The sequence below is a fragment of the Nematostella vectensis genome, chromosome 4, assembly GCF_932526225.1.
Source record: "Nematostella vectensis chromosome 4, jaNemVect1.1, whole genome shotgun sequence".
Taxonomy (NCBI): domain Eukaryota; kingdom Metazoa; phylum Cnidaria; class Anthozoa; order Actiniaria; family Edwardsiidae; genus Nematostella; species Nematostella vectensis.
Window position 1 is genome coordinate 10,169,080 of NC_064037.1, and position 27,123 is coordinate 10,196,202.

At 43.6% G+C, this 27,123-nt stretch overlaps 1 protein-coding gene across 2 annotated transcripts; it reads right to left on the minus strand.

Annotated features, from left to right (window-relative positions):
- Positions 1-3,888: 3,888 nt before the first annotated feature.
- LOC5513758 (membrane-associated phosphatidylinositol transfer protein 1) lies at positions 3,889-27,113 on the minus strand. Of its 2 annotated transcripts, XM_032383249.2 has the most exons (19): positions 26,847-27,112; positions 24,245-24,532; positions 23,843-23,891; positions 23,058-23,260; positions 21,955-22,642; positions 21,393-21,562; positions 20,816-21,131; positions 20,196-20,377; positions 19,570-19,906; positions 19,039-19,203; positions 17,969-18,325; positions 12,064-12,212; positions 11,098-11,217; positions 9,527-9,643; positions 8,713-8,861; positions 8,112-8,261; positions 7,675-7,858; positions 7,127-7,258; positions 3,889-6,496 (listed from the first exon to the last, which is right to left on the minus strand). In XM_032383249.2, the coding sequence occupies exons 1-19, from the start codon at positions 26,922-26,924 to the stop codon at positions 6,221-6,223; spliced, it is 4,110 nt and encodes a 1,369-aa protein (XP_032239140.2). In that variant the 5' UTR covers positions 26,925-27,112; the 3' UTR covers positions 3,889-6,220. The 2 variants fall into 2 exon arrangements, with proteins under 2 accessions (XP_032239140.2, XP_048582255.1); XM_048726298.1 differs by lacking the exon at positions 9,527-9,643 and having other exon boundaries at positions 26,847-27,113.
- Positions 27,114-27,123: the final 10 nt, after the last annotated feature.

Genomic DNA, 27,123 nt, shown 5'->3' on the forward strand with positions numbered 1-27,123 from the left:
CCATACGGCGATAGATAACAGAATTGATTTTTTGATTACATGCTGGGAAATCCAGACGAGCAAGCTGTGTCAAGCTATACCCGCTGAAGGTTTGGTAACCCTGACAACCGTCGATACGCAGCAACAGAGGGTAGGGGGATGCTCTCTACAGACCCGTACCCAGGATTTTTCATGGGTGGTGGGGGGGGGGGGGGGTGCGAAATCCTAAAAAGTGGACCTAATTTTTCGGAGGGCGGAAGGGAATGAGTTCTCTGATAAAGATCTGACCATCCCCGAAAGAACAAAAAGGGATTTTTATTTGGTACTTTTATTGTCGGATTTGGCTACATACAAGAGTGATCTAGCTTATGCTTTATGGTTTTGTCTACAAATAGCACGTCCATTGGGAACCAAAAGTGGACCTTCGGCCGTTGTGGGGGGGGGGGGGGGTGCGAGCACCCCCCTGGGTACGGGCCTGCTCTATGACATCCTTTAGAGCCAAAATTCACAGTCACGTCAGATTCCGAAATCTGCTCAAACTTTAATAGATGCGCGATCCTGTTTGTTTTTGGGGATCCGAAAATCCGCTCAATTTTTTCTATAAATCCGTAATTCCGGTTTGTGTGGCGCAAGTGGCGCAAGTTTCAGCACTTTTTTTCATAAAGACGCGTGAAAGGAAACGCCTTCAATGTGCAATGTGTTGTTGCCGTAGTACATCAAAAAGACAAGAAAATGACTAGTACATTTGTAGATATCACAGCGCACTTTAGAAGCGAGGTGCTTGACATTACATTTATTATCATAAGGGCAATTTTCGTCGTGAAATCAAGAAGAACAGTTAATTGAATCTTGTTTTTTTTAAAAGTTCGACGCTTAAAAATGTCCCATATATTTTTTTATAGCCCACCATGGCTTGCATGTAATACCAAGAAGTGACTTCGTGCCACAAGTATTTAGGATCCTCCTACCCACCCGTATAAACAGCTGGTGACAAAGGAAGGTGGTTTAGATCAGTTGGTTTTCATCAACAGGAAAAGAATGATCGAATTGCCACCATTCATTTATTCATTCAACCATTCATTCCGACGAATCAGTCATATGCATCCCTGAGCTTAGTAAGTAGGGTCCATAATACTTGTACCGGACGTATTTAAAGCAAATCTAGATTGTTTATTCATTCTTTAGTATTTGGAGCAACTTGTAAGTGAAGGACGAGTCTTCGGTGGTTATTATCTAGTTTCCCAAACCGGATGTTAACAAATGTAAACTACTTCCGGCTAGAATGACCATTGCTTGTGAGTGTCGATAAAACCCTGCTACAAGGCCGTTATTTCGAACGTGTTAGAGTGTCACCACTGTTGTGAAATTTATCGCCAGTGGATAAACAACTTAGCGTTGGGCGATAATCAATGAAGTGCAAATAGTTATGAATTTTTGGAGATTATATGGGAATACTGTCTGTCATAGTTTATGATAAATCCTGGAACGTGTTGACATCGTACGTACAAATATCAGAAGAACAATGAATTTCAAAGGACCCTGACTAGCTTGACATAGCCTTGCTTTTTATAAAAGTGCACGTGCGCTTACGGGTAAGGATTTGTACGGCGACTTTCGTGGAAAACGCGTGTCTTATTATAATTTGATAGCGGTTTTGTTTTTGACGGCAATTTGTTACTGGTGGCGTTGTTGTAAGGAATGCACATAAACAAGTGCTTTTAGTAAAAAAAAAAACAACCTGCTGTTACAGGTTTTCTAAGCGAATTTGGGATTTAAAGTAAGGTCCATTAAGCCTCATTCAACAATTTTCTTTGTTCTCAATGGGGTTTCTTGTAAATCAGAAAAGCAGCCCGTTAAATGTCTTTAAAATCGGTATCTTTTGACTTCTTTGCTTATACTGCGTATGACTCTGGCATATCCACACAGTCGTCAATGTCCATTGTCAATGAAAATTTGCCAATAAAAATTTTAAAATATAGATTGAGCTTAACGGGTCGGACCAGCCACAAAGTAGCTCAGATTAGAAGAGTTTTTCCGCCGGTTTAACATTCTTTGGGGACTTTCCAGTAAATTGCAAAGTTCTGTTAACCGTGGTTTTAGCTATCATCACACGTTGGCATGTTTCTCCAACAGTTATGCAGCATTGTTCATTAGGATACGGTAAATGCTGCTGTTATCTTAGCTGAAACCTGTGTACACGAGGTGTTGATGATATGGGTGTAAACTGACTTTCGTGTGTCGCTTGAATCAAAATATTAATTCAAAAACTATCCAGGGTTAAAAAAAGTCGAGGCTAAGCAACATAATGTACGATATCATAATTTGTTCTCTTGAAAAAGATAATTTTGGAAATATGGGATGTTCCAAAGCTGAGATTATATGCAGCAAAAACAATAAGGTTACTTTTTATCTTGGGTGTTCTTCTCTAAATAAATACTGTAGAAACTTTTATTTTTGCTATTTTGTTAACGTTCTAGTCTATACTGAAGAATATTGAATGTCGTTGAATGACAAATGATGTACAATTGAAATTTCCTGTATGACACAAACAATTTGGATTACTTTCATTTTAGAAAGGCCATTGTCGCGGTTAGCGTCAGTCAGTTTCTAGTGGCCTGATATATAGCCAGGGGCGTGCATGGCTAACTGTACTAACTTCTATAACACGTGTACTTCTAGATCTTGTGTCCGGTTTGCGGTTTGGGTGTGGAAATTAACCAGGGGACGCGTGGGTATCTGGTAGAATTGGTGCGAGAAATGCATGTACTCCGATTCAAAAATAGTTTCCGGTATGAGACTGTTAATTTGCTATAGATTCGTAGAGGAAATTGTGGTTTAGAAAGCGTTAGAGAGAACGTGTTCTATTTTGTACATAACAAATTTGAATTGCGAACAATATGCGCTATATTAGGAACAAAAATTAACTGAGACGTCAAGCGAAAGCTAATTCCATAAAATCGTGTTTGCCGGATGAACACTCGAACGCCGGCCCCATAGATAAAAAATAGTTCGTTTACAATAAGTTACAAAAAGTTTGTAATATAACATCAAATAGGAAATAAAGACACTAACAATTTTTGCTATTATGTCGCGCCCAGAATTTCGGAGAGCGTCATTATTTCCCAAGAGTAGAAAAACAAAATATCAACAAAGAAAAAACAGCTTTCCTACTTAGGATTACTGTAAGTCAAATTGTCCCAGCAACCGTTATAGAAATAGTTATAACATCCCGAGGTACTTGAAACTCATAAAAGAAGGGTAGCTTAGCGTATTATCGCTCTAAATGGACTCTTAAACCCTTGAGCTCTTAGTGTATGGTGCAAACAACAACCTGTACGATACTTGAATCTCTTAAAAATTAATCCGGTACTCCAGATGTGTTTTTATTGGGTTCGAGCATTTCTTAATCTCTAGTACTCGAGATCTTTTGGATTCGGTAATAGTTCTTTTATTCATAACAGCTGTTTTCTTCTGGCGTCGCCCTAGTACGTGAGTTATTCAAAACACCCCCACGTTTCCTGGTCCCGGTGCATTGAACGTTTTCTATTGTCACACCTTAAATACGCCGCTAAAGCGGAGCGGGGCACGTTTATCCGTAACTGTATCGGTCACGTCCTAGCAAAAAAAAAAAAAAATAACATATTCCCAGTCTTACAAATAAAAAAGACGAAGGAAAACCGACAATTTGTTTGATGAATCTTAGATATTCTTACTACTTTTTAGACTAAGAACATTGTATTTACTTAGGCCTCTTCATCCCTGATGGGACATAAGACAAGTACTTCATCTTCAATCTTTCGGTTGCGAGCAAGGTACTGCAACGGTTCTTTGCCAGGTGGTTTTTGGCCTACCGGGTTTGGATATACATAAATGCAACATATATTTGACATTTGATATATACTCACAATGTTTCAGTTTTTCATGTTTTATTCGATTGTCCAATTTTCCTTTCCTATTATCTTTATTACATTTTCTACTTATGGTAACAGCTATGCTTACAATCTACTTGCCATATAACTTTGGCATATTCACACACAAAGGGAGGGGCTCCCTGTGGTTCAAGGGGCTAGTAAAGGGTTTTCCGTTACACAGGAAGACCATATTTGGTACTAGACCATATTTGGAACTATTTGGTTCTATCAGTCGTTTCGATACACTTATTTTCAGATTTAGTTGTACTCGGAGAAACCAGATGTCGTAGCCCGCAGTGATTCATTGGAATCGACTAAATAAGCGTAAATAAAACAGCGTAAATAAAAATTCAGGTTTTAAAATCTACATTATTCTTGGTTATGTTCCTTTAAACATTCATATGGCTTTTTTGGCCATTTATATGTTACCCATGAACCCTTTCGGGTTACTGGATCTTCGAGTGCAACCATAAATAGGTGTATACGACGAATTTTACTTATGTATAAGAAATCTAAACATAAAATAATTCCTGATAAAAATAAATGTTGCTTAAACTTCCTAAATAAGGTTTTCCACTATGAGGAAATATTCTGTTGTGGAATTTTTATCCGACAACAAATCAGAATGCAACCAATCACAGGCGTTCCTGGCCGGGTCCCTGGCTGGGTTTTCCTGTGGTGGCTAGGTTTTCTGTGGTAGCTGGGTTTGTTGTGGGTGGTAAAAGTAAGTCGCAGGAGAGCTCCCTTGAGGGTGAGCTAGTTTCAGGGCCCACGCTGCCTCACGGTTAATCTACGAACACAGGAAACCCACTAAGAACGCTTGGGATAGGCTGATCTTTATATGCTTATAATACCAGCCCTCTCCTTCATGGCCTATTATAATGACAGAATAAAGAACTAATTGTACTTGATTCATGGTGATATCTCTATACGGGCAACCCCGGGACCTGCTCAAAGTGTCCGCCTTAGAGAGGTGGTCTGGCCGGGTGGAATGCTATTAACATTGTAGTTGAACCGCCTCGTTCTACTTAGTGAGGGCGTCACATTAAAAGAATCGACAATATAGACTATAGTAAGTGTGAAATAACACTAGTTAGTGCGTGCTATAGGCCGTCCATGGATTCATTTTATTTGTGTTGTTCTTCTTTGATTTGAAATTTCAAGTAAAACGACCATTATTTTCAGTTACAAATTCCCAAATCTAAGGTTGAAAATGGAAGAATGTATCTCAAGTTGACAAATTTAATGATCGACTGTGAGACTGTCAGTGCTCCGTTCCGTTGATTTGGCACGTCTGGAGTTTGATCGCGGCCGCCTTTTATAACTTTTACAAGTTCTATGTTAATTTCCGTTAAATATGGTTATTTGTTAAAAAAAAAAGTTGCAAGTTGCAAGACTATTGTTAACAAACGCCGTCTTGTCCGAGCCTCGCCTTCGCGATAGTGACGTAGCATTAGCATTAGAGTAATCTGAAGTCATGAAATGTTATCCTAAGTTCGAGAGTTACTCATATTATTTACATCGCGCCCTTTGAATAATAAGCAAAGAATAAATAGTGTGGACTATCCCATGAATGAAGCAATGATTATAATACCACATCTTTAACAGTTAAAATATAAATTCCTTTCACAAATTCTGAGAAAGCGTTGGCGCATTTATCGAGAGAGGAGCGTTAAGGTAAATATAAATAACGACAGTAACCCATGATAAAACTAGAATTAACAAGATATGGACACGAAAAACTTTTCCTATTTTTTCCTAAAAACGAACGATGGGAATGTTTTTTAAGTACAACGACGTTACACTATATCGGTTATTCAATAGGAATACGAAACTCTCTTGCAAAATAAAAGAATTCACCCGCAATATATCGGAAGGATATGACCGGAAAAGAAGCGTTTTAGAAAATCAAGTAAATGACATCCTTAGGTTTCGGGGCTTCTTGCACCGCCGAAAACCCGAAAGCATGCCGACAAGACACCGTCGAAAACCCGAAAGCATGCCGACGAGACGGCGAGCGGTTGCGTACCGCTGGATCTATTATTGAAAGCCTGGGAACGACAAGCACCCAGAGTAAGTAAAGGCTTTAATACAAACAGATAACATAAAGTGGTATTCCAAAAAAAAAAAAAGTAATTTATGAAAGAAATAAGAAATGAAATAAAACTAAATAATCTCCTTGCAGATACCAGAGCAATGGAATGGGTGGTAAACCCGCTAACTTCTACTTGTTCGAGAGAGAATTGAGATGTTTTATTTGGTGTAGCAAGTAGCACCGAACCGTACACCAGTTTTACCGGTTCATTTCGGTAATTCAGAATTTCATCCTGTTAGTCTATTTTAGCCGATGATCTACCTTTTGTATGCCTAAATGACGAATAATTGAAGGTACCAGAAATGGCAGGACCGTCTGGCTCCGAACTCCGCTCTTTCTGTCTCTGAGATTTGTCGGAATGGGTTCGTTTTAGAAGCTTGTGCTTGGATCTCGTGGATCGCGTCGGAAGACCGAAGCAGCCACGCCGAAGAATGAGTCGGGAGTTACCGATGGCAGCCCGAGAGCTCGACGATAAAGCGGTAAGGTGGGCCGCATAGCCTTCCTTGAGAAACTAAAGAAATAACAGAACACTTGGTATTTTAAATAATGAAATAATAAAGAGCCCCAGTCAGTTATACCTTTGTTTTTATATATCCAAACAATTTCACATCTAATATGGCGGAAAATTTATCTAAGTACTTAGTGAGTAATAACAAATAAAATATCAAATGCGCCTTTTTTTAATTGATGCGACTTTTTGTACAGTGTCACTTTGAAATTTGAGCTTTTCGTCCCCGAGCTCATACATAGCGCAAGGATGATCAAGGAAAAAAAATGTCTAAAAAGCCAAAATCTCGGTATGTGCATTTTGGTCTCACGTTATTTGTTTTGAAAATAAGTCCGTAATACAAGGAACCGATAGCCATTGTAAAAAAATGGCTAAAGGCTTATTTCTCTATCTAGAATTGCGTATTTTCCAGGTTATTCCGTCATGTCGTTGGAACCGAAGATTAATATCGCGCGATCGGCTCATACGGCCTGTCAGTGGCAAGGTCAGCGGGTTTTTCCATGTAATGGCGCCATCCATAGTTTGACTGTTGCTCATTGCGTGTTTGCGCACGTGACCCACCTGTGCCAGTGTGCTTGTTTCTCGTATTTCATCATGTGGTGTTTACCCACGTAACACAATCACGTGACCCACCTGTGCTTGTTTCTCATATTTTCTCGTGTGGTGTTTTCCCACGCAGTAGATCTGGTTCGGTTTGAGGCCGATAGACGCATACACCCCTATGTCCTTAACGGCTCCGTACGCGCTATGTATCACTATATGTGCCTGCAAGACATTAAAACGGGCGCTTGGTAACACAAGGCAAGGAGATGGGGGGGGGGGGTCTGTCACGCAGCCTACCTGAATCAGGGCGGCTTTGTAGGACACTGGACGTTATTTCTGAGTAAAATGTCTGCTTTTTTTACAAGCCTTATAACAAGTAGCTTCAGCTTTTTTTACTGCGATTTTTAATATTTCCCGAACTTTTGTCAATAACCTTTAGCCACTAACCGCTTTCTGGCTCCCGTCATTCAAACTGACGTCATAGGCGACTTGCACGAAGTCACGTGAGACTTTTTGAGTGGCAAAGTCGCACCAAAATAAACACAAATTAGGCTGCAGTCGTCGCACAAGAGAGCGACGAAAATAATAAACTCTTTAAATGAAAATGCGCTCTTTCTGACAAGGCGCGTTGTTCTCACCTCTTTGCTCAGATTCTTGAGGAATTCCGTCTTGTGCCTCTGTAAGTCCTTGGTAATGCCATCTCCGAACGCGACAAGTCCGTAAGGGAAGTTATGTTCCGCGAGCCAAGACATAACTTTGTACTTCTGGAAGTCCGGTCGACTTGTCACGTATACGATAAGGAACCCGAGCTCCTGCCAGTGTCTACAAGATACAAACATGAGGCAATGCGTTTAACAATAAAGTGGGCGAGTTGTACTTAAAAAATCAAGTGACATTTTGAGTGGTAAAATCAATCGTCAAAATAAACACGGAAATAGCTGCAGCCGTCACGCTGAGTGCTAAGTACGGAGTTGAAAAAGTGTGGGTAGATTCTAAGGAGAAGTCGTGTTGGGATGGTGTATTAATTGGTAGTGATTCTTCCCTGTATAATGGTGGGTTGGATTGGTGAAATTACCTCACAACGTCCACGGCACCCGGTCGGACTTTTGGGTCCTTGCCACGGATAGAAACACTAGCAGTGAAGGACCCATCGATGCTGAACACGACTGCTTCCGTCTTTGGGGGGACTACAGCAAGATTATTATCCACCCAAGTATGGTCTCCTCTGGAACACAAAATACCCAACGAATTTAAAAGAAATCTGACGCACTGAATAACGGGGGTTGAAAAGTTTCTTTGTAACGAGTTAGGCCAGCAGGCTGTGAATCCTCAAAGCTGATGTGTGCAACTCATAAAAAAACTCAACTCAATACAGAAGTAGCGATAACTCATGAATTTTTTGACAGGACAGGTTCCCACAGTCAATTATCAGTCCGTAGGTCCGGTTTTGTTTTTGTTTGAACTATTCAAAATTCTAACTTTAAAAATAAACAGACATGACCTCATTATTTGAACTTTAAAAAATAGAAGTGAGCCGCTTTTATTGTACGATGGATGGAAATTCCCCGTAATCTTAGCGGATTTAATTTACTACTGAGATAAACATCTCAATTGTATAGAGTTTCGTTGTCTAAGAAACTACGCGTCACGCAAGTCGGATCGACAGGCTTTCATACCTGACGACCATCTTGACAGGATAGATCCCTACAGGCAACCTTTTGTCGTCGGATAACGTGTAAGAGAGTCTTCCACCACTTGACGTCACGACTGTGTCATAGAGGACGTACTCCCCCGAGGGAGGCTGGACCATGATGTAGATATCCACCTAGAGAAGGGAGTATATGTTAGTTATCCACCTAGAGAAGGGAGTATATGTTAGTTATCCACCTAGAAAAGGGAGTATATGTTAGTTATCCACCTAGAGAAGGGAGTATATGTTAGTGATCCACCTAGAGAAGGGAGTATATGTTAGTTATCCACCTAGAGAAGGGAGTATATGTTAGTTATCCACCTAGAGAAGGGAGTGTATGTAAGATATTCCCCTAGAGGGGTAGTATGTTAGATATCCACCTAGGAATTATAGTATATGTTACATATTCACCAAGAGAAAAGAGTATGTCAGATATCCACCTAGATAAGGGAGTATATGTTAGTCTAGATATCACCCTAGAGGGGGAGTATATGTTAGATATCCACGTAGAGGGGGGGATATATATGAGTCTAGATAGATATCCACCAAAGCCGTCCCAGAGTGAGCCAACACCGCACATAAGCCCACCTGGATTTTTGCACACTAGAAATTGTAAGTGTCGTGAAATAAAGATAACTAGTACAGTTTTGCTTTTCTTTTCTTGTAGGTTTACCACACTAAAAATTTTTTTTTTCATTTTGAAGGGGAGGGTGATATTTTCTGTGGGGGGAGGGCAAGTATGCTGGTAGGAGGGAAGAGGGTATGTTTTTATTCCTAGGGAGGGAAAGGTCACCACTTACCTTCTCCCCGCTGAGAGAAACCATGTCCAGAGGCCCATACATGAACCTGGCCGTGAGAACCTGGGGCGAGTTCTCCAACACCACGATGTCATTGGCTCGATGGTTAGAATTCAAATTCTTTAAGACAAAACGTTGCGAATCAGCCGTTTACATTTAGAGGACATTTGTCTTAAGAAATTGTCTTTGGATATGACAGGGACCAATCACCAGCTTTGTATTTTTAATTACTCGCGGCTAGCCATGCTCAGTTGTGTGCGGCGTGTTCTCCAAACTATCCTGGCTCTGTTTGCATAACGCTTTAGAAAATTTAGCTTATGATTAGTATTAGTATTATGTGTTCCATGGTATGTCACAAAGAAAGTCTCGAGTGTGTTTTTGGTTACTCGGAAAACTCTTTGTTCTTAGTTATTCTCGAGTGTTTTTTTCCTTTGGGGGGGGGGGGTATGTTTCTATACTCGGTACTTTTTGGTGTATAAACTGTTAAGCATGTTTCAAGCCAATGAATCTCCTCCCCCCACCCATACACACCCTTGGGTTCACCCCTACCCTGATCTTGATAGCAGTTTGTCTCATGGGCCATCCCCCCCCCCCCCACACACACACCCTTGGGTTCACCCTTACCTTGATCTTGATAGCAGTTTGTCTGTTGAGCCATCCCCCCCCCCCCCCCCACACACACACCCACACCCTTGGGTTCACCCCTACCTTGATCTTGATAGCAGTTTGTCTCTTGGGCCATCCCCCCCCCCCCCCCCCCCCCCACACACACACCCTTGGGTTCACCCTTACCTTGATCTTGATAGCAGTTTGTCTGTTGAGCCACCCCCCCACACACACACACCCACACCCTTGGGTACACCCCTACCTTGATCTTGATAGCAGTTTGTCTCTTGGGCCATCCCCCCCCCCCCCCCCCCCCCACACACACACACCCCTGGGTTCACCCTTACCTTGATCTTGATAGCAGTTCGTCTCTTGGGCCATCCCCCCCACACACACCCACACCCTTGGGTTTACCCTAACCTTGATCTTGATAGCAGTTTGTCTCTTGGGCCATCCCCCCCCACACACACACACCCTTGGGTTAGCGGTTCATCTCTTGGGCCATCCCCCCCTCCCCCCACACACACACCCTTGGGTTCACCCTACCCTGATCTTGATAGCAGTTCGTCTCTTGAGCCATCACCCCCCCCACCCCCCACAAACACACCTTTGGGTTAGCAGTTCGTCTCTTGCGCCATCCCTCACACACACACACACACCCTTGGGTTTACCCTAACCTTGATCTTGATAGCAGTTTGTCTCTTGGGCCATCCCCCCCCCCCCCCCCCCCCCCACACACACACACCCTTAGGTTAGCGGTTCGTCTCTTGGGCCATCCCCCCCCACACACACACACACACCCTTGGGTTCACCCTACCCTGATCTTGATAGCAGTTCATCTCTTGAGCCATCACCCCCCCCACCCCCCCCCCACCCCCCCCCACCCACACACACACCTTTTAGTTAGCAGTTCGTCTCTTGAGCCATCCCTCACACACACACACACACACCCTTGGGTTCACCCCTACCTTAATCTTGATTGCAGTTCGTCGCTTGAGCCATTTCTCACGAGGTTGAGAAGGACAGAAGGTGAGCCCGCGTTTACTTGGGGACGCGGCACTCGCAATATCCCATTCGCCATGGAGAATCTGATACCAATCGAAAACTTACCAAGTGCACATAGGGTTTTTTCTAATCTAAGATACTTCTGTCAGATCACAATGTGAATAGCAGTTGGGCGCTTTAAATATTCTGCTTCAAGTTGCAAAGACCATGTATGTTTTGTTTGTAAAAAAATCTGGGGAATTTTGTTATTACATTGTGTAGTTCCAGAAAATATCCATCCCCCCCATCCCCCCCCCTCTGGAATTTCCAACCCCCTGGAAAAAAAATAAATACAGTAACTGTTAAGGAAAGAGGGCGTTCCCCCCCTCCCCTTGGGAAATTCCTGGCCGTTTGAACCCTCTTACTCCTCATTAATCCACCGAGAAAATCTATTGCCAAAATCACTGCGTTACGAAGCACAATGACGTTGTCCTTCGTCGCACGTGAAACTAACTTAATTTTATTTTGAACCTAGCCCATGTACACAGTCTGTATAAGGGCCAAATAAAAATATGTATGTATGTATGTATGATGAACCCCACCCCCCGGAATTTCCAATCCCATCCATGGGGGGGGGGGGGTATGGATATTTTCTAGAACTACACATTCGAAGAATAAGACGCCTTAAGGCACAGAGAAGAAAAAGTTCTTTTTAAAGACCTGAGCGGGATTTGAAACATTGGGACACCAGAACTTCACACATCAAAACCTTGATACTTGCCAACCAAGCTCCTATACTTAGCAACCAAGCCTTTATATTTGGCAATCAAGACTTGATATTTGTTAACCGAGCCTTGATATTTGTTAACCGAGCCTTGATATTTTATGTTTTCTTCCTAGGATGACAAAATGGCGACTGACTGAGACTGTTAAACATGTACATTACTCGCCTGTCTGACAACAAAGGCAGCGACGTCGCTGGACTCCCAGTAGCTCACGTGAAACAAGGGCGATAGGACTGCCGTGGGAAACTGCTGGAGACCCTCGGGGCAGTACAGGGCGTAATCAAGTCGCTTGGTGCCCCACCACGCACTCACGCCTAATGAGACAACGTAACATAATCAGAACAGTACAGGGTGTAATAAAGACGCTCCCCACCACGCACTCACGCCTAATGAAACAACGTAACACAGTCAGGATAGTACACGCTTAATAAGATAACGTAAAATAGCCAGGGCAGTACAGGGCGTAATCAAGTCGATTGTCGCCCCACCACGCACTCACGCCTAATGAGACAACGTAACATAATCAGAACAGTACAGGGTGTAATCAAGACGCTCTCCACCACGCACTCACGCCTAATGAGACAATGTAACATAATCAGAACAGTACAGGGTGTAATCAAGACGCTCTCCACCACGCACTCGCGCCTAATGAGACAACGTAACATAATCAGAACAGTACAGGGTGTAATAAAGACGCTCTCCACCACGCACTCACGCCTAATGAGACAACGTAAGATAATCAGAACAGTACAGGGTGTAATCAAGACGCTCTCCACCACGCACTCACGCCTAAAGAGACAACGTAACATAATCAGAACAGTACAGGGTGTAATCAAGACGCTCTCCACCACGCACTCGCGCCTAATGAGACAACGTAACATAATCAGAACAGTACAGGGTGTAATCAAGACGCTCTCCACCACGCACTCGCGCCTAATGAGACAACGTAACATAATCAGAACAGTACAGGGTGTAATCAAGACGCTCTCCACCACGCACTCGCGCCTAATGAGACAACGTAACATAATCAGAACAGTACAGGGTGTAATCAAGACGCTCTCCACCACGCACTCGCGCCTAATGAGAACGTAACATAATCAGAACAGTACAGGGTGTAATCAAGACGCTCTCCACCACGCACTCGCGCCTAATGAGACAACGTAACATAATCAGAACAGTACAGGGTGTAATCAAGACGCTCTCCACCACGCACTCACGCCTAATGAGACAACGTAACATAATCAGAACAGTACAGGGTGTAATCAAGACGCTCTCCACCACGCACTCGCGCCTAATGAGACAACGTAACATAATCAGAACAGTACAGGGTGTAATCAAGACGCTCTCCACCACGCACTCGCGCCTAATGAGACAACGTAACATAATCAGAACAGTACAGGGTGTAATCAAGACGCTCTCCACCACGCACTCGCGCCTAATGAGACAACGTAACATAATCAGAACAGTACAGGGTGTAATCAAGACGCTCTCCACCACGCACTCGCGCCTAATGAGACAACGTAACATAATCAGAACACTACAGGGTGTAATCAAGACGCTCTCCACCACGCACTCGCGCCTAATGAGACAACGTAACATAATCAGAACAGTACAGGGTGTAATCAAGACGCTCTCCACCACGCACTCGCGCCTAATGAGACAACGTAACATAATCAGAACAGTACAGGGTGTAATCAAGACGCTCTCCACCACGCACTCGCGCCTAATGAGACAACGTAACATAATCAGAACAGTACAGGGTGTAATCAAGACGCTCTCCACCACGCACTCGCGCCTAATGAGACAACGTAACATAATCAGAACAGTACAGGGTGTAATCAAGACGCTCTCCACCACGCACTCACGCCTAATGAGACAACGTAACATAATCAGAACAGTACAGGGTGTAATCAAGACGCTCTCCACCACGCACTCGCGCCTAATAAGACAACGTAACATAATCAGAACAGTACAGGGTGTAATCAAGACGCTCTCCACCACGCACTCACGCCTAATGAGACAACGTAACATAATCAGAACAGTACAGGGTGTAATCAAGACGCTCTCCACCACGCACTCGCGCCTAATAAGACAACGTAACATAATCAGAACAGTACAGGGTGTAATCAAGGCGCTCTCCACCACGCACTCGCGCCTAATAAGACAACGTAACATAATCAGAACAGTACAGGGTGTAATCAAGACGCTCTCCACCACGCACTCGCGCCTAATGAAACAACGTAACATAATCAGAACAGTACAGGGTGTAATCAAGACGCTCTCCACCACGCACTCGCGCCTAATGAGACAACGTAACATAATCAGAACAGTACAGGGTGTAATCAAGACGCTCTCCACCACGCACTCGCGCCTAATAAGACAACGTAACATAATCAGAACAGTACAGGGTGTAATCAAGACGCTCTCCACCACGCACTCGCGCCTAATGAGACAACGTAACATAATCAGAACAGTACAGGGTGTAATCAAGACGCTCTCCACCACGCACTCACGCCTAATGAGACAATGTAACATAATCAGAACACTACAGGGTGTAATCAAGACGCTCTCCACCACGCACTCACGCCTAATGAGACAACGTAACATAATCAGAACAGTACAGGGTGTAATCAAGACGCTCTCCACCACGCACTCGCGCCTAATGAGACAACGTAACATAATCAGAACAGTACAGGGTGTAATCAAGACGCTCTCCACCACGCACTCGCGCCTAATGAGACAACGTAACATAATCAGAACAGTACAGGGTGTAATCAAGACGCTCTCCACCACGCACTCGCGCCTAATGAGACAACGTAACATAATCAGAACAGTACAGGGTGTAATCAAGACGCTCTCCACCACGCACTCGCGCCTAATGAGACAACGTAACATAATCAGAACAGTACAGGGTGTAATCAAGACGCTCTCCACCACGCACTCGCGCCTAATGAGACAACGTAACATAATCAGAACAGTACAGGGTGTAATCAAGACGCTCTCCACCACGCACTCGCGCCTAATGAGACAACGTAACATAATCAGAACAGTACAGGGTGTAATCAAGACGCTCTCCACCACGCACTCACGCCTAAAGAGACAACGTAACATAATCAGAACAGTACAGGGTGTAATCAAGACGCTCTCCACCACGCACTCACGCCTAAAGAGACAACGTAACATAATCAGAACAGTACAGGGTGTAATCAAGACGCTCTCCACCACGCACTCACGCCTAAAGAGACAACGTAACATAATCAGAACAGTACAGGGTGTAATCAAGACGCTCTCCACCACGCACTCGCGCCTAAAGAGACAACGTAACATAATCAGAACAGTACAGGGTGTAATCAAAACGCTCTCCACCACGCACTCGCGCCTAAAGAGACAACGTAACATAATCAGAACAGTACAGGGTGTAATCAAGACGCTCTCCACCACGCACTCGCGCCTAATGAGACAACGTAACATAATCAGAACAGTACAGGGTGTAATCAAGACGCTCTCCACCACGCACTCGCGCCTAATGAGACAACGTAACATAATCAGAACAGTACAGGGTGTAATCAAGACGCTCTCCACCACGCACTTGCGCCTAATGAGACAACGTAACATAATCAGAACAGTACAGGGTGTAATCAAGACGCTCTCCACCACGCACTCGCGCCTAATGAGACAACGTAACATAATCAGAACAGTACAGGGTGTAATCAAGACGCTCTCCACCACGCACTCGCGCCTAATGAGACAACGTAACATAATCAGAACAGTACAGGGTGTAATCAAGACGCTCTCCACCACGCACTCGCGCCTAATGAGAACGTAACATAATCAGAACAGTACAGGGTGTAATCAAGACGCTCTCCACCACGCACTCGCGCCTAATGAGACAACGTAACATAATCAGAACAGTACAGGGTGTAATCAAGACGCTCTCCACCACGCACTCACGCCTAATGAGACAACGTAACATAATCAGAACAGTACAGGGTGTAATCAAGACGCTCTCCACCACGCACTCGCGCCTAATGAGACAACGTAACATAATCAGAACAGTACAGGGTGTAATCAAGACGCTCTCCACCACGCACTCGCGCCTAATGAGACAACGTAACATAATCAGAACAGTACAGGGTGTAATCAAGACGCTCTCCACCACGCACTCGCGCCTAATGAGACAACGTAACATAATCAGAACAGTACAGGGTGTAATCAAGACGCTCTCCACCACGCACTCGCGCCTAATGAGACAACGTAACATAATCAGAACACTACAGGGTGTAATCAAGACGCTCTCCACCACGCACTCGCGCCTAATGAGACAACGTAACATAATCAGAACAGTACAGGGTGTAATCAAGACGCTCTCCACCACGCACTCGCGCCTAATGAGACAACGTAACATAATCAGAACAGTACAGGGTGTAATCAAGACGCTCTCCACCACGCACTCGCGCCTAATGAGACAACGTAACATAATCAGAACAGTACAGGGTGTAATCAAGACGCTCTCCACCACGCACTCGCGCCTAATGAGACAACGTAACATAATCAGAACAGTACAGGGTGTAATCAAGACGCTCTCCACCACGCACTCACGCCTAATGAGACAACGTAACATAATCAGAACAGTACAGGGTGTAATCAAGACGCTCTCCACCACGCACTCGCGCCTAATAAGACAACGTAACATAATCAGAACAGTACAGGGTGTAATCAAGACGCTCTCCACCACGCACTCGCGCCTAATGAGACAACGTAACATAATCAGAACAGTACAGGGTGTAATCAAGACGCTCTCCACCACGCACTCGCGCCTAATGAGACAACGTAACATAATCAGAACAGTACAGGGTGTAATCAAGACGCTCTCCACCACGCACTCGCGCCTAATGAGACAACGTAACATAATCAGAACAGTACAGGGTGTAATCAAGACGCTCTCCACCACGCACTCGCGCCTAATGAGACAACGTAACATAATCAGAACAGTACAGGGTGTAATCAAGACGCTCTCCACCACGCACTCGCGCCTAATGAGACAACGTAACATAATCAGAACAGTACAGGGTGTAATCAAGACGCTCTCCACCACGCACTCGCGCCTAATGAGACAACGTAACATAATCAGAACAGTACAGGGTGTAATCAAGACGCTCTCCACCACGCACTCACGCCTAAAGAGACAACGCAACATAATCAGAACAGTACAGGGTGTAATCAAGACGCTCTCCACCACGCACTCACGCCTAAAGAGACAACGTAACATAATCAGAACAGTACAGGGTGTAATCAAGACGCTCTCCACCACGCACTCACGCCTAAAGAGACAACGTAACATAATCAGAACAGTACAGGGTGTAATCAAGACGCTCTCCACCACGCACTCGCGCCTAAAGAGACAACGTAACATAATCAGAACAGTACAGGGTGTAATCAAAACGCTCTCCACCACGCACTCGCGCCTAAAGAGACAACGTAACATAATCAGAACAGTACAGGGTGTAATCAAGACGCTCTCCACCACGCACTCGCGCCTAATGAGACAACGTAACATAATCAGAACAGTACAGGGTGTAATCAAGACGCTCTCCACCACGCACTCGCGCCTAATGAGACAACGTAACATAATCAGAACAGTACAGGGTGTAATCAAGACGCTCTCCACCACGCACTTGCGCCTAATGAGACAACGTAACATAATCAGAACAGTACAGGGTGTAATCAAGACGCTCTCCACCACGCACTCGCGCCTAATGAGACAACGTAACATAATCAGAACACTACAGGGTGTAATCAAGACGCTTGGTGCTCGTGAAGCACTCCAGGCCTGCCGTTCGTTACAACCTAACACGACCAAGGTATCTCAGACATACGGGGTATTGAGTCCCTACAGGGCGTGGTCTACTCAAGTGCTACCCCAAATTTCCAGTCAAATAATAGGTGTATATGACCTTTTTCCTATACTTCAAAGATATGACATTTATCAGACGTGTCGGTCGGGCCGTCGTACTGTGGGCGCGTTATGTCGATGCCTAAATTTTTATGCGCATGCCGCAATTGTACTCACCGCAGTCCGGGCCGTCGTACTGCGGGCGCATACTGTCAATACTATCCGTCGAGCAGATGCTTGTTGTACTCATGTTGCTGTCGTGTCGCTTGATGCCTGGTCGCGATATGTTGCCGACATCTCGCGGAGTCAGTCGCGGCGACAGTTGCGTCAAAAAGAGCTCCGGGTGCGCGCCCAGGACGTTGTGCAACTGGTGGGACTGCCCGTCTCCAAGCGGGAACTTGTGGTAGCGTGGCACGTTCACGGGAATTATGTGCGAGAACTGCGGTAGGATCAATGGTTCGATGCGAGACGCGGAAGGGTCGAACGGATGGAAGAGGTTGTAGAACTGGTTGCACGAAGGTCTCGGTGGTGCCGCTGAATAAGGTTTTATCGTCAAGACCGTAAAAAGCAAAATTAACTCATTTACATGTTACCAATGCGTGCGCACTCTCTCTCCGGCAAATCTCGACTACGTGTCTGCAGCTACACCTTTTCTCTCGTAGCCTATGAGAATGTGTACTCAACATACGCGCAACATGTACTCAACATACGCGCAACATGTACTCAACATACGCGCAACATGTACTCAACATACGCGCAACATGTACGCAACATACGCGCAACATGTACGCAACATACGCGCAACATGTACTCAACATAGCGCAACATGTTCTCAACATACGCGCAACATGTACTCAACATACGCGCAACATGTACTCAACATACGCGCAACATGTACTCAACATACGCGCAACATGTACTCAACATACGCGCAACATGTACGCAACATACGCGCAACATACGCGCAACATCTACGCAGTATACGCGTAATATGTAAGCACTATACGCGCAATATGTACGCAATATACGCCCAATATGTACGCAAAATACGCGCAACATGTACGCAACATACACGCAACATGTACGCAGCATACGCGCAACATGTACGCAACATACGCGCAACATGTACGCAGCATATGCGTAATATGTAAGCAATATACGCGCAATATGTACGCAATTAAAGCACAATATGTACGCAATATACGCGCACTATGTAAGCAACACGTACGCCACGCTAACACGCTGACCTTTTTCCTCGTCCCCTTGGATGAACTTCCGGTACGCTAGAACGAGGCCGATCGGGGAGCCGAACGCGAAGAACTTAGACACGGGAAAGTCGAAGGTGGAATCGCGATCCGGAATGGAGTCCAGAGAGAGCGACATCGCATCAAAACTATGCTTGTTATCATGCTCTAAAACACAACGACATACAAGACTTGGGCAGGCTTCAAAGCTACATACAGAACTAACATATACATGATTTTTTCTTCATCATTATGAACTCAAAAGCTTCTATCCCCTTCTTGTACGGCAAGCTCTCAGTGTCCTCCATAGTACTCATGACTTCTCTCCTCCCCTCCACTTGCGATAGTTTTGATTACATGGTTGAGCACTCACACTCAATGCACCCCACCCCGTACCGTCTTAATATAGCCCATCCCTTTTCTCCCTCACTTTGCTCGACAGCTTTGATAACTTGGTTGCGTCGTAACGCTCTATATCCTCCACGCGCGCTAAGCACCCACCCCCAGCTCCGATAGAGCTCCTGGCTTCCTTACCTTTTAGCAGCCTTGGCGATATCGGCGGGCCCTCGCGCGGATTATTCTCCATAATCTCCTCTCGAAGTTTTTCTACGTTTTCCCGGATGTTCCCACTGCTGAGGCTAAGGCGCAGGTTTCTAGAGGCTTCTAGATTCGTCTTGTTTGGCGGCGCATGCGCACTGATGCGGCGTGGCTTCCTCTCGAGCCTTGGGGATGCGTTCAAAGTCTGCTCGTGTTCACCGTTTAATGAGTTACTAGAGTGATTTGAGCTGAAACTGGAGCGATCACGAAAGAATGTTCCGCACAGCGCATCATAAGCGAGTAGTGTCCCCATACAGTCGCCCAATAGGTTTACCTTGGGAAGGAATGTGGAGATCAGACAGGCATATATTCTCAATATACTATAGGCGTTCGTCTTTCTTTGTCTCAAAAGCTGGCTGAGACGGACACAAAAGAAAACGGACAATAAACAAATGGCTATGTGATTATGAAAGTCCAGAATGATGAAACAAATAACACATTCGTGAAACGCCACCACAGTAAGAATGTCCCCACCCCTCCCCCCCAAATCTTTTGTACATGCTTCTTACTGGGTATGACCTTTCTTTCCTTACAAACGCTTTGTAGGACAAATCTCCCATTACCTCCCCTGAGAACCCGTGCCCCTCGTCACTTCGAAGAAATTCCTGATAAACAACATTTGTGGCAGCGATCATGGCCGAGACAATATCATCGTAGACTGGGGACGAGCTGACCATCAGTGGAATGGCGCTGATTGGGAAACTACTGGAGATTGGGGAAAACCCGGAGTTGCAGCTTGCAGTATCTGAAGGGAACAACACGTAAACACTCATATTACACACTAGTTTCTAAACACGCCACTTATCAAATTGATTGATTGAATTAGATAGATTGAATTACGGTAGCCATATAGCAGCTTAGCATTAGGAAATTATTGACGTCGCAGAATATTGAAATCGCAGAAAAGTACCATGTGTACGAGAAAGAGTGAATTCATTTGGGAAAAGTCACATACAGTTGAGCCTGGGCACAATAATTAAAATAGCCATCCAAATTTATTGCTTGCTGGTTTTTTTGTTTAATTGCCTACTTTTGTCGCCTACTTTCTTGTTGGTTTGTTTGCTTGTTGTTGCTTGCTTTTTTGTTGCTCACTTTCTTGTTTTTTTTGTTGTTGTTTTTTTGTTATGGTGTTTGCTTGTTTGTTCGTTTATTTATTGTTTGATAGCACATGTATAAGATTTACCTGAGTCAGTCTCGGAATACGGGCACAGCTGAGATAGCATGTTCAGCGCCTTGGAACAGATGGAGGGACATGCGACGAGTCTGATAGCGATGCGACCAACTGCTCCCTTGTAATGCGCGTTTATGACGGCCTGAAAGCTCTCCTTGAGCAGCTCACAGTCCACGTGCTTGGACTGGTTGTCCTGTCCCCAGTCGAGCTGGCTCCCGCCGTGTACTACGAGTAGCAGCGTGGTGATCTTGCACGCGGACATGGACGAGATGGACGTGTCGCTCACCTTCTTGCAGAGTTTTTCTTTTCGTGGCGGAAGCTGGAGAGGCTGGGAAGACACAGGAAGTGCTAAGTAAGAGGCAGTGAGCTAGACAGACGGACACCCCATACCATTCAGACAGACAGATGGAAAGACACAGACAGAAAGACAGACACAGGCAGATAGACGGAATGACAGACAGACAGCTATATAGACGGGCAGACAGACAGCTAGAAAGAGACAGACAAACAGACGAAGGGACGGACAGAAGGACGGACGAGTGGACAAACAGATAGGCAGACAAACAAACGGACGGACTGGCATACTTACCCGCCCTTGCTCGATGACGGACGAGCCAACAGACTCTAGCGATTCATGGCTGCCGTGAGAGGAATCAGAGTCGAGCTCAAGGCTCTTGAAGCTGTTACTCAGCTCCACATTCTGTATGGTCAGGAGGTTGGAGCCCATCGGCTCGTTATCCACAGGGCTCTCTAGATCCTCTGAGGACAATTAAGGAGAAGAGGTTTAAGTGGACTTGTGAGAGAGATGGCGCTGTGCGATACTTATTAGCATAACGTGGGCTTGACAGAAAGTTTTATAGCCCTCAGAAGACAATACACTCAGCGTATGATGGAACCTCGTTCAACGGGTACCGATGACCAACGATGTGTCCAAAATAGTGGAAGACAATTTATATAAAGGAATCTCGAGATATCCACCTAAAAACAAAATCTCCTACTTCATTTACCAAATTCAATCGAAAATATCAAAATAGCTACCTAAAATCAGCCGATGGAAATAGATGTTTCCTTGCACTTGGAATTTAGCTAATATGGCAAAATGGCGGCTGAAAAAGACTTTTTAAAACTTATGTAAGTTTTTACTCGCTTACCTCGTGCGTCGAAAAATTCATCTTCTGTCTCGGAGTCAGCGGTCTCTATGCTGCTCATCTGCCAGCCCTTCAGAACATCCGTCTTGGAGAGCCTCCTCGCGAGGTGCGCGGGCAGCATGCCACTAACGCTATCAAAACTGCTACAGCTGCCTTTCCTCTCATAAGGGCGCATAGAACGCGGGAAACTATCTCGCGAGAACGAGGCCGAGTCACGCTTGACTTGCGCGCGCGTGTAATCCTGCGCGCGCGCGTAATCCTGGTCCCTCTCGATCGATACAAGAGGAGTCTGCTCTCTTTGGAAGTCAAACCGTTCAACAGTTATTGCGACTGGGGACTGCGGGGAAGGTATCGAATCATCATTCTCGGAATTTGAAATCATTTCGAGCCTCGAGTCTTCGTGGTTCTCCCCACTACTGAAGTTTAGTGGCGGTATATGGACCACGCTACCGCGAGGCTTGTTACTTGCGAATCCCTCGTGGTCACTCTCCCTGTCCGATAGACACTCCAGCTGCAAGTTGTCCGGAGTCTTGCCCATAGTCTGAGAGAGAATGGCTTTGGTTTCTTCCTCTAAGCGTCGGATGTCGCCCATGGTCAGACCGTACCACTCGTCTTGCCACACCCAAGCTTGTCTGTGACCCATTAACATTGGCCGCCGTAAGCCGCTATGGATAAAGTGCTCGATCTTGCTCTGAAACGGTATCAAAAGCACTATGTTCATTGTACATTGTCATGAGTTTTTCGTGGGACATGGTTTTTTATGCCCTTATGATAGACTCTGAGAACTGGCTTGTTTCCCCTGATCATCCTCCTAAACTTTTGTCGAGTTTATTATTGTTTATTATATTATTGTAATTATTATTAAAGGATTTTTAGCCTAAAAGATAGAAAACCATTGCCATAGATTTCAGCTGCATCTCTGAGTATCAGAATTCTACGTATCAGAATTATACATTTTGTATATGCGCACATGGTAGAGAACTCAGTTTGGGTCAGAGTTACCATAATCTAAAAAAACGTCGAACGTAGCTGGCTCGAGTTTACGAAGACTTCGTTGAAGCGGTAAGAGACGCCCGAGGATTCAGAGTAGTGTGGCCTTACTCTACCTGCATCCCCCAGTATCTGAATTCCACCTTGATCAGCTTGTACGCGCACATCACAGGAGTTGGTGGGTTGTCTGTCTGGTAAGCCTCCAGCCAGTCAGCCTTCATAGGACCTCGCCCTGTCTTCTTCGACTGGTAAATAAGAGGATCTTCCTCGGCTAAGTAATCGCCTGATGCAACAACCTCTGATATTGGGTCTATAAAATCTGGAAAGCAAATGAGGTTAGCGGTGGTGTCTTTATATACCACGTCCCCTGAGGCAAACCTTTTGCTATTAGGTCTATTAGATTGAGGTTATGATGGTTGTCATTTATCTTCTCGCTTTTTTCGCTGAATTTGCATTACCCCCCAAAAATGTGAAGTTTAAAAAATTTAGAAGTTTCGAGGGTCAAATTAAATTTTGAAGAAATTATTACCATATTTAGTAATTTTCTTGGCATCAGCAAAGAGCTGAGGGGTGCCTTAGGCCCAATGATTGCACCCACCCTTCCCCCCATAGGCTTATCTGATCACCGCTTGCTCAATTGGTGCCTTTTTCAAGTCACCTCTGTGCTACTCTGGGTGGGTTAGTCTATATTTACCAAAGTCTCACCTTTTACGCAATCATTATAATACACAATGTGCAATAATCAAACAAGCCATGAGTGCATGAAAGGCAAGAAAATGACATTGCACAAAAACGTCTGCATGTAAACCTTTTCATTTTTGTTTGTTTCGACAGAACAGTTGTTCTCCTAAAATGTGAGTTACCTTTGGAGGGATTCCTTCACATCTGTGTTATCACTTACCAACTTCCCTAGAATTAAGCTCTGCTGGGGTCAAGTTGAAAACATTTGCCTGGAAAAAATGACAAAGAGTCATGCAGCTGTAAAACAAGGCAAGAATCAGAAAATAATGAATAGTGATTTTTTTTTAAAAAAAGTGGTTTATCATACCCACAGTACCAGAAAAAAATCATAGTGATTAACTAGGCACGTACCCAGATTTTCTAAAGGGGGTACTCAGTCATAGGTATCATTAAAAAAAAAAATATTAATGACAATCCTTAAATAAGAGAGGTGCAAAAGGTGGTCACACCCTGCACATTAGGAAAGCATGGGGACAAACATGCCTATAAATTAATTGATCTTATCCTTCTCTGTAGCCTCCAGCTTTCTTACCCTTGTGCTCTACATGTGACATTCCCTTACCGTCTGCCCTGCATCAGGAAGGTAGTGCGTTTCAACATCAACAAAAAACTTTTCCACAAAAGGGCAAGTGGTTCTCATTTTTGTGTAAGGATATGCATTCCAAGCTTCCTCTTCAACACGCAGTGCTGATTTGGGTAGAATCGCCTTGAGCCATCCTGGTAAATGACTTCCTATGTGATATATCTTTTTTGTAAACTGGCCACTGCCTCCATCCTTATTCATGTATGGGCGATTTTCTAGAATTTCTACTCCACTCCCTTCACCAACACTTTCAAGCCGGCTCTTTTTCTGAAGACAAATAAAAGATAGATGATGAAGGACAAAATGTTATTTTATCTACAGGGCCGAAGGATGACAAGACCATAGAAAAAAAAAACTGTAACTTTCTATAGCGCCTTCTAGCATGAATATGCTGACGCGCTAACACACCTGTTATTTCAAAGAGAATTTATCGTACACTTTAAAAGTATATATTTCTTGGTTGAAAAAAAAAATATTTTACGTTAACTGAAAAAGGTCTAGGGAGGCTAACAATCGTCTTTGCCTTCCCCACCAACCATGCATCCCCCAACCCCCACCCCTCCTCCCTACAACTAAAAACTGTTTTTACTGTCACAGTACCATACCAAAGTCATCAATGTCAGGAGCATCCCCTAGTTTAAACATGAATAACAGTTGAAAAACACTGCTATGTGAACTGAAATCATATGTCTTTTAAAATTATTGGGGGAGGGATGTGCCTATGTCAACCACTGTCATGCAGAGGAACATACTCATGTTTTAAACTTGAAATTATTTTTATCTAGATTATTAAAAGTAGTCTTCTGCACAAAATAGAGCACAGGATATTAACATAAGAAATATAAGCGTTGTATAAGCTTATATTGTTTATGTGTTTATGAACAGCAATTTCGTGTTTATCCTTAATTAAACAATTTCATAGAGCTTAGTTTTAGACAGAGGTTGATTAGAAATGGGACAGCTTTTTTTATCAAACAATAATGGAGACTTGTTTATAAAATGGTCTCAAGCTTTAGGGTAAAAAAACAACTCATAATTCCGAAAGTAAAAAGATTTTTTTATATTACTCTGGTTGCTAATCTAAGTTCGAAAGTGTCTAGGGATTAAAAAGAATTGCACATACGTATTGGCTTAATATTGGCAGATTATCTTAGTACATAATGAAACACAAATGAATTGACGGGTACTAATTTCAAGAAAACACTGAAAATATGCCAGAATCTATAAATGAAATGATTTCGAAAAGTGAAAAAAGCTAACACAAATACCGCCTAAATACAAGTGAATTATCGAGGTTTTACATCAATATCAAATTTTAACTTTGAAAAGCAAAATATTATCTAAATTTTTATGAAGTGTGTCTCGCGAAATATATCTGCGCCGGGTCAGTTTTTGTAACAATATTATTATTCTAAAATTAGCCACATCTTTTTTTTATTGGAACTTTAAAGTAATAAAATGCCGATTCTAAATTATAAGGTGAACATATGCCCACTTAAATTGACTAGCCATATGTTAATATTTTATTCCAAATAGCTGGTTATAAATATACGATAAAATACGCTGTCTAGCACTCGAGCATTAGCGAGCTTGACTAGGGGTAAAATCGAAAACAATTCAGATTTAAAGATCTCGCGGACCGCAAAAAATCACCTTGGAGAAAATCATGAAATAATACAAAGATAGATAATGATGGGCAACGGAGAATCATAGAAGATAGCGCATCGTATTTCAATGTCCGTAAAGGGAAAATACATTCAGATTAAAAACAAATGATCAGAGAGTAAATGCAAATAAATATCGACTTGTTGTTCTTATGCCTGACGAAAACATTTGATCTTGCACAGGATTATGGAAGGACATTGACATGTGTAATATGTGAAAATAACTGTGTTTTACTCTCAGCTTTTATATATACTATGACGGTTAAAGACCTAAAAAGTCTATCAGCGACGTTGCCAATTCGTGGGAGATGAGAAACGATAGCTGTTTCGATCGTGTTTTTGGAGCTGTCAACTACAAACTATGCACAACTTTGACCTGATGAAAGCAGCGTAAAACGAAAATCATTTTGACTTAAATAAAAGGAGATAATCGTCTTCCAATAAGTGAAAAGCGTTCCATTAAAATATGACTTTTTCAAATCACTTAAACCGCACCACAAAATGCTTTTATAGGGATGAAGATTGTACGAATTTTCAACAGGGCAACTAAAGATGTCTTATCGAGTTGTTATGATGGTAACATTGTTAGTCTGGGTATTCTACAATCCATTTTCATCGCTGGAAAGAAAGCTCTTCCATATTTTTTTTTTTGTACTCCTGGGGTATCATCTAAATTATATAACCGCGATGTTAAAGTTAACCGAGCACTGTAGACGGTATCGAGCTGAAATATTTAAAATCGAAATTTAAGAGCATTTTCATTCTCGGCGAAAATATAAGACGAAACAACCAAACGTGATATTGCATTCGAACCCGCATAAAAATCAAAGTAAATTCCCAAATACGAAAGAAATAATTTCAAAGTGCTTGATGACAAATAGACGTGCTGCGCAAGAGTCATTGATTCGTAGAAATACCTGAATCATATAGAGCTGTGCAATTCGGTACTCATCTACCGACATAGGGAGCGGGATGCGATATTCCTTGATCAACATGGTGGAACGGCTGAATCAGGCCGCGATCCGAAGCAAAGGTTCTGATCCCTAAGGATCCTGGTATGTCAAATTTTGTACATAGGTGCTGGTAGGAAAATTTAACTTGTAGAGCTGTTCGATTCCATACACACTGTGGCTCTAGTCTACCGGCCGGAAGCCATGTTGGATGACGTCACGGCTAAACAGCTGCAAAGCGGAG